Below are 10,879 nucleotides of genomic sequence, written 5' to 3'. Positions count from 1 at the left end.
GGCTAAACCAGCTCGTGACACAGGTGAGGAGCTTGAGGCCCAACCAGCTCGTGCCATGTGTTATGGGCTGAGGCCTAAACCAACTCATCACACACATTGGGACACATTCTGGGCTGCAGTCCCTCACCCATGTCATGAGCTGGTCAGTTCTCAGCCCCTCACCCCTGTCACGAGCCGGACAGGCTTCAGCTCCTCACACACGTGTCACAATCTGGTCAGGTCTCAGCCCCTCACACCTGTCATGGTGCAGCTGGGTCTCAGCTCCTTCACTTATGTCACAACCTGGCCAGGCCTCTGTGCCTGACACACATGTCATGATCTGCCCGGGTCTCAGCTCAATATGTGTCACAGCCTGGTGGGACCTCAGCCCTTCACAGGTGTCACAACCTGCCCAGGCCTCAGCCCACACACACGTCACGACCTGCCCAGGCCTCAGCCCTTCACACATGTCATGGTCTGGTTGGGCCTCAGCTCCTCACACATGTCATGAGCTGGCTGGGCCTCAGCCCCTCACACAGCCCCAGTCCCATACAACACGTGTCACAACCTGCCCAGGCCTCAGCCCTTCACACATGTCATGGTCTGGTTGGGCCTCAGCTCCTCACACATGTCATGAGCTGGCTGGGCCTCAGCCCCTCACACATGTCACAAGCTGGCCAGGCCTCAGCCACCTGGCAATCCAGTCAGGCCCCAGACCTCTCACACACATCACAAGCTGCTCAGGCCTCAGCTCCTCACACATGTCATGAGCTGGGTGGGATTCAGCCCCTCTCACACATGTCACAAGCTGGCCAGGCCTCAGCCACCTGGCAATCCAGTCAGGCCCCAGACCCCTCACACACATCACAAGCTGCTCAGGCCTCAGCTCCTCACACACATGTCATGAGCTTGGCCAGGTCTCAGCCCTTTCATACATGTCACAAGCTGGTCAGGCCTCAGCCCCATTACACACATCATGAGCTGGCCAGGCCTCAGCCCCTCACATACATGTCATGAGCTTGCCAGGCCTCAGCTCTCCACACATGCTACAATCTGCCTGGGCCTCAGCCCCTCACATACATGTCATGAGCTGGCCAGGCCTCAGCCCCTCACATACATGTCATGAGCTGGCCAGGCCTCAGCAGCTCCTCACACATGTCACAACCTGGTCAGGCCTCAGCCCTGTCACACGTGTGATGACCTGGACTGGTGCCAGCACCTCTCACACACACATGTCACAACCCAGTCAGGCCTCAGCCCCTCCCACCCATGTCCCGAGCTGGCCGGTTCTCAGCACAGCACCACGGACAGGCTGGAGCTGCCAGGCTGGCTGCCCCCCGTGGGCCTGAGGGAGCTGGGCCATCCCCTCACCATCGTCCTGGAGTGCTTCCACTTGGTCAGCTTGTTGAGGATCCTCAGCAAGTTGATGCAGGAGAACAAATTCCTCCAGCAGAACTGGTTGTTGTCCCCTGCTTCCTGCAAAGCAGAGGAGGAGCCCCGTGACCTGACCTGTCCAACGGCCCCACCACGAGAGACCCTTGTGCAGAGAGGATTTATTGGCACTGTCTGCACAAGTTTTAGTTGTTCAGGAGGGATAAATCACATCATCCTGTGAGGGGAAAATGGATCCTGGGGCAGGTTGGGATTCGTCGTTCACAGCTAGTGAGCAAATCACAGCCTGGTGCTCACCACTGCCACAGCCTCTCTGGGCAGCCCTCGGCCACCCTCCCCCCAAAGAAGTTTCTCCTCCTGCTCAGGTGGCACCTCCTGGGTTCCAGTTGGTGCCCGTTGCCCCTTGGCCTGTGGCTGGGCACCACTGAGCAGAGTCTGGCCCCAGCCTCTTGCCTTGGGGGGGCCCTTTAGCTCTTGCTCAGCACTGCTCAGATCCCCTCTGAGGCTTCTCTTCTCCAGCTCAGCAGCCCCAGGGCTCTCAGCCTGGCCTCAGCACTTCCATGGGTACCCTCCCAAAACCACACACACGGTATAATTAAGTTGCTTTCTGCATCTTTTCTAATTAAACTCCCCTCCCTGAGGCCGACAGCTCCTGAAGGGAAGCGATGGGGCACTGACGGTTCATTCAACACCTCCCAAACTGGGGCTCAGACCCTACAGAGAAAAGACAACTGGGGAAATGTTCCCAAAACCCGCTCAGCCTCCTCCAGCCACCACGAGCAGCCTCAGGACGAGCAAGAGCCGCCGGAGCAGCCAGCACCGTGTCGCTAGATGTCCCCATCGGGCCAGGACACGGTGGGTGGGACCCCGGCAGGGCTGGGTGGTCACCAGCCTTCGGCAAGTAGCCCATGGGCCAGCACAACCCAGGGCGCTGAGCCCGCTGGGGAGGAGCCAGGGGATGTCTGAGAGCTGTCACCCCACCCAGGCACCCAAAACCAGGCAAGAAGTGCTGGGGGACAGGTCGGTGGGCCCGGGGTGGGGGACAGAGGCAGCACAACGGCCACGTGTGATGATCCCACAGCACCCACACGCTCCACAGCAGGTTTTTATATAAATTTGATCTGGAACAATCTGTATCACAGTGGCACATCAAAAATACTGTGGTTACAGAGCCAGTAGGACCAGTCCTGGCTGACCTCGGAGGGATTCATGGGCAGCTTTGGCTGTAGAGACTGGGGGGAGCTTTCACTTGTAATGGTTTTAACCTTTACACAGCTAAGGAACAAATCCTGAGCTCAAAATACCAGCAGCCAGGCAACACAGAATCATAGAAACATTCTGGTTGGAAGAGACCTTTCAGAGCATGGAGTCCAACCATCCCCCAGCACTGCCAGGTCCCCACTGCCCCGTGTCCCTCACCCCACATCTCCACGGCTTGGAAACCCCTCCAGGGGTGGGGACTCCACCACTGCCCTGGGCAGCCTGGCACAGGCCTCCACAGCCCTCCAGGGCAAGAAATTGTTCCCAAAATCCAACCTCAACCTCCCCTGGGGCAACTTGAGGCCCTTTCCTCTTCTCCTGTCCCTTGTCCCTTGGGAGCAGAGCCCGACCCCCCCCTGGCTCCAGGCTCCTGTCAGGAGCTGTGCAGAGCCAGAAGGTCTCCCCTGAGCCTCCTTTGCTCCAGGCTCAGCACCTCCAGCTCCCTCAGCTGCTCCTCCCCGCACTTGGGCTCTGGCCCCTTCCCCAGCAGCTCCGTTGCCCTTCTCTGGCCACGCTCCAGCCCCTCAAGGGCCTTCTGGGAGGGAGGGGCCCAAAACTGCCCCCAGGATTGGAGGGGCAGCCTCCCCAGTGCCCAGCCAGTGTCCATCTCAATGATTCCTGCATCCTTCAGGGTCTCCCCCCTGTTCCCCCTCCCCTGTTGACCCCAGAGCTCACTCCTGCTCTGCACCCTGTCCGAATTCAGCCTGTTCTGCATCTGAATTACTGCAGGGATGAACCTGCAGCGTTAACATCTCCTCCAGACCCAGGCACTGGCACAGCCCACCACGCTGCCTGCCCTCCAGGAAGCTTCAGGCTCCTCTCCATGGGGAATTTGGCTCATTCCTTCATCTCTTGGTATCTTACAAATTGGCAGCTCTGGGTTAATGATCAGACTCAATCTCAAAGGTCTCTTCCAACCAAAACGATTCTGTGATTTTATGAATTGCTCAGAGCAAGTGAAACCTGGGAGGCAGCAGCCTCTGGGCAAATCCTGTTTGAAGCAAGTTCTCTCATCTGGAGAAGGAACAGGGAAAACTCTAAACCCAGCTCTGTTTGTAGGCTGCAGGAGGCCAGCAGTGCCTCCCCCTGAGCTGACAGCCAGCCAGGATGGTGCTGGGAGGGGGTTCTCAAGTCTGGAGGAGGGAAAAAGGGTCTAATTTTGGAAAGGTTTGGGATACAGAAAAAGACAACAATATAAAAGAAGAGAGAAATCCTTCCTGCCCCTCTGGCACAGCGCAGGGCTGGCTCCAGGGCCCTCTCTGAGCTGCTTACCAGGCTCTCTGCAGTGAGCTCGGGCAGGTCGCAGACGGTGCAGCGCGGGTAGTCCAGGGAGGAGATGCTGCAGGGCACAGGGAGGGAGGGAGCTGCTCAGGACCAGGGACACACAGAGCATCTTAAAAAGTCATGTCCAGCAGTCACAGACCCACAGGATTGCTGTGATGGGAAAAGATCTTCAAGGTCCTCAAGCTCAAGCATCCCCCAGCCCTGCCAGGTCCCCACTGCCCCGTGTCCCTCACCCCACATCTCCACGGCTTGGAAACCCCTCCAGGGGTGGGGACTCCACCACTGCCCTGGGCAGCCTGGCACAGGCCTCCACAGCCCTCCAGGGCAAGAAATTGTTCCCAAAATCCAACCTCAACCTCCCCTGGGGCAACTTGAGGCCGTTTCTCTCTTCCTTCCCTGTGCCTGGGCTCTGAGGGGCGGTGGTGGTGCTGCCGTGGGGTGAGGAGCAGTCCCAGATCCAGTGAGCCCTGGGAAGCAGCCCAGGCACAGACCTGCCTCCCTCCTGCACTTCCAGCTCTGCAGACAACACCCAAACGAGCTCCCAGCCCCCCGTGGAGCACATTGATCCCTCCTGGCTCCAAAGAGCAACCTCAGTGCACCAATAAGGACTGAAAGGGTTTGGATCTGTTAAGGCAGATGAAGATGTTCATATGAATATTTAAAAAAAGAGGAAAAAAAAACCAAACCCAAGACAGACTTAAGGTTAAACTGGAGACATCTGATTACCAGCAAGAGAATTCACAACGAGGGCATTGGCTCTTTCAGAGCCCTGCAGGCCTCTGGGAAGGAGGATGCCCTGGAAAGGTGACTTTGGAAAAGCAGCCAATAAAAGAAAAAAAGTATGGAGGGGTGAGGGGGAAGAGAGAGAGTGGGAGAGTGTGTAGGACAAGTGTGGCTTGCTCTATACACTCTGGCTCATGGGCAGCTTGGTGTCCACCAGGACTCCCAGCTCCTTCTCCACAGCTACATGTCTTTAAGGCACAAGACCCAAAGTGGAAATGTTCATCAGCAAGAGCATCGATATGTTACAGTCTCCTTGTCCTTGGGTGCCTTCTCACACACATCCAGCCACACCACGCAGCAGACAGAGCCTACACCCAGCTGAAGAGCCACAAAAAGAGCAGCAAAAAGCGAGAGAAAAGGATCTTTTCATCATTCCAACAGCAACACCCCCTGTGGAGTTCCCCTCTGAACGGGGAAATCCTGCCCAGTCCTGCTGGTTGTGCTCCTGCAGCTCTTACACTGGTGTGTAGTGGTCCAGGCAACCCCAGGAAAAGGTGGTGACAACTGCAAGGCCTGAAGAAGTCAGGGAGGAGGAATCATAGCTACAGAATTGGGAATTCTGTAAAATTCTGCAAAAAAAAGCCCTGTTCAGGCTTTTGGAAGCTGTGGCCCTCAGGTGCCTGGTGGCACTGGAGTGCTTCCCAGGAGCCCACGTAGAGAGGGAAACAAACCTACTGTCAGCCAAGGAGATGGGTCTGTGTGTGGTTTAGTAGCCCAGTGAGACTGGAAACCCCCCATCCAGTCCTCCTCATGAAGCAGGAGGGATTTGTTCCCCTCCAGCATGTTCCTGTAGTGGGGAACATCCTGCCCCAAAGCTCTGCTAGAGACCAGCCAGCTGGTCCCACCCCCTGCCAGGGTTCCTCCTGCCCAAAGCCTCCCTGCTCCATCACCTCCCTCTTCCCCAGCCGTGGCTGTACCTGTTTTTGGCAGTGATATAAGACATGATGTTTTGGTTGAAGAACTTCAGGATGAGGGGGATGCAGTTGGCAAACACCAAATGCTGGGACACGTACTCAAACTGAGGGAGAGAAGTGAAAAAAGGGGTCAACATTAGCTGGAAGAACCAGGAGATCACCTGGGAAATGGAAACCCCTTCCCAACTGGGAGCAAAACAGTCTCCATGGTTTGCTCTGGACACCTTGCAGAGCATCTTCCCCTTGCAGAAGTCTGCTGTGTAAGGGTTCACCATGTACAGTGAGTCCCAGCAGCTGGAAAACTTCTTGCCATAGAGTGGACACACACAAATGTGGCAGTTTAGGAAGAGCTGCACCAGTGTAGCTTTGTAAGATTAAAAAATCTGTGGCCAAATAGTAGATGGGGAAAAGAAACCCCAATTCTGGCCCGTGCCAGCCACACTTTCCTCCACATTACCCTCCACTGCTTGCTGGAAGCATCAGCTCAATTCCCTGCTGTGCTTTTTTGGGGTGCTCCCAAGACCAGGTTCAGCACTGAAAGAGATGACCATGGCTCACCCCAAATCAGAATGAGTGAGGGGAACCCCCCCTCTGCGTTCTCCAGACTCACCATCAGACTGCACAGGTCCTCCTGCTGTGGAGGAGGAACTTAGAGGAGCTGCTCTGAGGGGGGTGAAGGGAGGAAAAATTAGTGAAGGGATGTGGAGGGACCCAGAAATGTCAGGCTGTAAAAATGTGGGGTTTTCTTTCATCTTCTCCAACCTAAAAGATGGGTTTCTATTTCTCCCCAGATAAACATCAGGGGGTTTCATAGCACAGCTGGGTTTGTACCCTGCTGAAACCTTTAAAAGACAATAAAACCCAGGAAACACTAATTGTTTGGCCTGCAGAATGGGTGGAGAACTGGCCCCAGGCCACAGCCCAGGTTGGACCCTGGTGGTTTTTTAACCTCCTGCAAGTCCAGTTCAACTGGTGCCATGCAGATGAGACAAAAATCAGACTGCATCTAAGACCCAGCCCTCCAGGCTCTGCTGGAACAGGGGCTGAGGACTAGATTAGTTGACTTTGTGAGGTCCTACCCACCACTGTTTCTGATCACTGGAGAGGAAACAGAACTAAGGGTCTTGTCTAACCCTTGTCTAACCCCCATCACCTTCCTCCTAGAGAAAAGCCACCTGCAGCTCCTCGTGGAAACTCCTCCTGGAGGTGTCCTTGAGGGTGTCCTATCAGGACATCCCAGCTTCAAGGTGAGGACCAGCTCCTCTACCCTCACCTGGTAGATGTGGTTCAGCTTGAAGTGCTTGAGGAGCAGCAGCAGCGAAGCCGAGATGCTCTTCACAATGATCTCCTTGTGCCTGTTCACATCAATCCCCAGCTTCATGCTCTGAAGGACGGTGACGCTGGGTTGGGAACAGCACAGTGGGTGTGACAGCAAGGAGGACTGAGGGGCTGGTGGGTTCTCATTCACCTGGGCAGGCTCTACTGACACAGAGACCTTCACTCCCCCCCTGGGACACCCATCTCCATCTCCTGCTGCCTGCTGCCACCAATGCCAACTGTGCTCAAAATGTTACACCCTGGAAAAACCCACGTCCACACCCTTGGGCTTTCACCCTCTGTCCTGGTGGCAACAGCAGCTTGCACCTACCCAAAGGGCCATTCCCCACACCTAGAGACCCCCAAACCTACTGGCAAACCTCGAGCCTCCTGTGTGGCCCCAGATGGTGGCCAAGCTGGGAGGGTTGGTGGCCACCTCCTGCAGGACTTACGGCATCTCCTCAGGCAGCACATCTGCCAGGATGTTGATGGAGTCGGTCTTGGCTTTGGAGGTGGGTGCTGCAGCCAGGAGGATCTTCAGCAAAGCGATCTGCAGGGCAGACACAAAAGCAGAATGAGTGAGGGAATCCCCCCACAGCGTTCTCCAGACTCACCATCAGGCTGCACAGGTCCTCCTGCTGTGGAGGAGGAACTGAGAGGAGCTGCTCTGAGGGGGGTGAAGTGAGGAAAATGAGTGAAGGGATGTGGAGGGACCCAGAAATGTCAGAATGGGAGGATGCTCCTAGGAAGGAGCCTTCCTTCTCCTGCACTTGCACTGCACTGGACAGCTTCAAGCCCTCTCTGTAGGGTTTCACCAGCCCAAGCTCTGCTCACTCTGATGGTGCCAAAGCTGAACCTCTCCTTTTACACCCTGCAAGCACAGCAGCTCTTGGTAGCCTTAACTTAAGGCACTGTGAGCATCTAGGAGCATGGAGAAAATCGTGCAGGGGACATCTGGAGCTGAAATCCATCATTGTCTCTCCCTCCAGGCAGTGTGCACGGGACCAGGTACCACCTGAGAACCCCAGAGTGGTCTGGATTGGAAAGAACCTTAAAGATCATCTCAGTCCAACCCCCCTGCCATGGGCAGGGACACCTCCCACCCTCAAAGTCCCATCCAACCTGGCAAGGCAGCTGGACCTCAGGACACAGGTCGTGCTCCTCTGGGGACCTCCTGGGGCCACGGGAAGGCTGTGAGGGCTGTCCCTGAGGAAGGTCATAACCCCCAGAGCCTCCTGGCCTGGTTTGGGGTAGAACAGGACTCATTCTGTCCAGAGGTTGGACTTGATGATCTTGGAGGTCCCTTCCAACCTAAATGATTCTATGATTCTCAGCGAAAGCTCTTCCAACTCAGCAGACAAGTGACCCCAAATTCCCCAGGGGTTATTCCATCCCACAGCCCTCACATTCCATATAAAGCTGCGGGGTCACAGGGGTTGAGCCGTGTGAGCCCCTCCCTCCCTTTTGCTGCCCCTCCACTGGCAGCATCCGAGGAGGACTCTGCCCACTCTGCCTTTGATCCCTTTCTGTTCCTGAACCCAGCTCCAGAATCCAGCTCCTGGCCCCAGTTGCCATCTGCTGCTGAGTCCAGCCTGGGACCTTTCCCCAGGGGCTGCTGCCCAGCACTGGGGGTGACAGGGACACATTGCCCTCAGGGGGGAGCTGGGTTCCAGGCTGGGTTTGTAGAGATTTGTATATATTCCATTTTATTATTATTGTTCTCATTAAAGCTGTTTTACTTCTCCCATCAAATCTCTCTCCCTCACTCCCTTTCTCTTCCCCTTTCTCACTTCCAGCTCCAGCTGTGTGGCCAAAACCAAAGAACAAGACCACTGTTCCTTCCTCTACTCCCAGCTAGGCTGATGTCCCACCACCACTGAGGGCTCTGCCTACAGGAGGAAGCTGAGGGACCCTTCCAAAAACTTCCACAGAGCTCCAGATCTTCCAAAAATCCTCCATAAAACAATTACTACCTAGATAAACCCACCCCAAGCCACCAGGGGCCAAGCCAGCTTTTAGGCTGTTAGCTTGGAGGTGGGATACCTGATGTTAATGTTAAGGGAGGGGCTCCTGGTGGTCATCTCCTCATTGGTGCCTACCCAAGGTTGGCCAGAGCCTTGGTGAAAACCCCTCAGGAAGGTCTCTCTTGCCTGGCTGTGGGCATCATCCACATGCCACCCCTCATTCAGGGCTGGGGTTTAACCCCAGCACTTCACTCCCACCAATGTAGAAGACTTTGTCACTTGTTCCAAATCCTATTGTCCCACCCCTGACCTGTCTCCAACCATCTGACTGTGTCCCTGGGTATCTACACCCCTCCATCCTCTGACTCCCTCCTCCTGGGCTGGACTCTTCACCCAGCTCTGCTCTGGATTCCCACCAAAATCTCACCCTTCCAGTCCTGAGCTCTGCAGCTCTCAGACTGGCACCATTCCCCACCCAAAAGCTCTTCTGGGCTTTTAAGAACCACGAGCTCACCATGTACTGGGGGAGATTGTACAACATGGCTCTGTACAGGACCTCACAAGGCGTTTCTTGGACTTCCTCTTCCCCCTGGTGCAGAGGAACAGTGGAAACAAAGGAAAATGAGATATTCCCAGTCCATACACTTGAGATACATCAATCTCCTCCATCAAACCCAGCTTGAGGACTTTGTGATGGCCAGAGGTGCATGCTGGCTGCAGGGGGGTTGGACTACACAGCCTTTAAAAGCACCTTAAAGGACTGCAGGAAGCTCCAGACCTTCCTCCACTGCTACATTTGATCAAGATATAGAAAAAAAAAGAGCATCCAAGGTGTGTCCTGAGGATCATGAAGAACATCTGGATTTCTGTGACCCCGTGGAAATCTTCCACACGTCTCTGAGGGATGGAGGGCAGCAGGTTCTTACCAGAGACATGGGGCACTTCTCCAGCTCCTCCTCGTTCTTGATCTGGATGTCAGAGATGGAAACGTACTTGTGCTGGGAAAACACAGAGAGAGGTGGAGCAAGGTCAGAACTTGTGCTGGGAAAACACAGAGAGAGGTGGAGAAAGGTCAGAGCTGAAGGAGGAAACACAGCCAGTGGTGCCAACAGTCCCTGACTTCAGTCAGAGCTGAGTGAGGTGTGTAGGTCACAGCAGATACATGGAGAACTCATGCTGGTGTAGGACATCCTCTGTCCCTGAGGCCCTTCACACATCATGCCTTGGATTACTGCCACCTACTCCTTCTAGACATGCTAAATATGACACATTAATCACCCACAGTTGCAAACTCACAGCATGTCTCACCACCCTCCTAGTGAAGAACTTCTTCCCACTACCTCCCCTCTTCCAGTTTGGAGCCATCACCTCTTGTCCTATCACTACAAGCCCTTGTAAAAGTCCCTCCCCAGCTTTCTAGTAGATCCCCTTTAGATACTAGAGGGTCACAAGAAGGTCTCCTCAGAGCCTTCTCCTCTCCAGCACTGCCCTGTTTGCTCTGTGACTTATGGACACCTTGGGACTGAGCTGTCTACAGCTCCCCATGGGTCACCTCTGCATGGATAGGGCCTGGAGGTGACCAAGGCTGGGTGGCTTCTACAGCCCACCACGAGTCACCTGCATGCACATCACTGATCCTTCTTGAAGAACAAACCAGCCAGTGCAGAGAAGGAGCCAGGGCTGAGCAGGCTGTCCCCTGGGAGCAGCACAGGGCTGGGCATGGCTGTCCTCACCCAGCTCTGGAAGCCTGTCACCTTCCAAGCAGAGTGTGGCACACCCCAGCTGGCTGAGGTGAGACCACAGCGAGGCCTCCTGAGCTGCTTCACCCCCATGCTGGGCACGGAGCCACCAGCTCACCTGCTTCAGGGTCTTCACACTCTCATGGATGGGCCGTGGAAGCCCAATCAGCGTCTCAGTGTCCCTGTGGGGATGAGGAAGGTAAGCACCAGGCTGGGAGGAAGATCTGGGTTTAACCCTTCCACGCCT

The 10,879-nt window shown here is 55.5% G+C and overlaps 1 protein-coding gene across 1 annotated transcript in view; it reads right to left on the bottom strand.

Moving 5' to 3' along the window:
• Positions 1-10,879, bottom strand: part of LOC103771884 (striatin-interacting protein 2-like) — a gene marked incomplete at both ends in the record, with an annotated part of 13,697 nt that overhangs the window by 661 nt on the left and 2,157 nt on the right. Inside the window, 8 exons of the mRNA XM_008939201.1 lie at positions 1,351-1,455; positions 3,904-3,970; positions 5,616-5,716; positions 6,886-7,012; positions 7,382-7,479; positions 9,408-9,482; positions 9,820-9,891; positions 10,751-10,814. Of these exons, the coding sequence (XP_008937449.1) occupies positions 1,351-1,455; positions 3,904-3,970; positions 5,616-5,716; positions 6,886-7,012; positions 7,382-7,479; positions 9,408-9,482; positions 9,820-9,891; positions 10,751-10,814 (709 nt within the window). The remainder of the gene's footprint in view (positions 1-1,350; positions 1,456-3,903; positions 3,971-5,615; positions 5,717-6,885; positions 7,013-7,381; positions 7,480-9,407; positions 9,483-9,819; positions 9,892-10,750; positions 10,815-10,879) is intronic.

Source organism: Merops nubicus, unplaced genomic scaffold (genome assembly GCF_000691845.1).
Source record: "Merops nubicus isolate BGI_N331 unplaced genomic scaffold, ASM69184v1 scaffold14504, whole genome shotgun sequence".
In the NCBI taxonomy this organism is placed as follows: Eukaryota; Metazoa; Chordata; class Aves; order Coraciiformes; family Meropidae; genus Merops; species Merops nubicus.
This window is presented reverse-complemented; position numbering and strand designations above follow the sequence as displayed.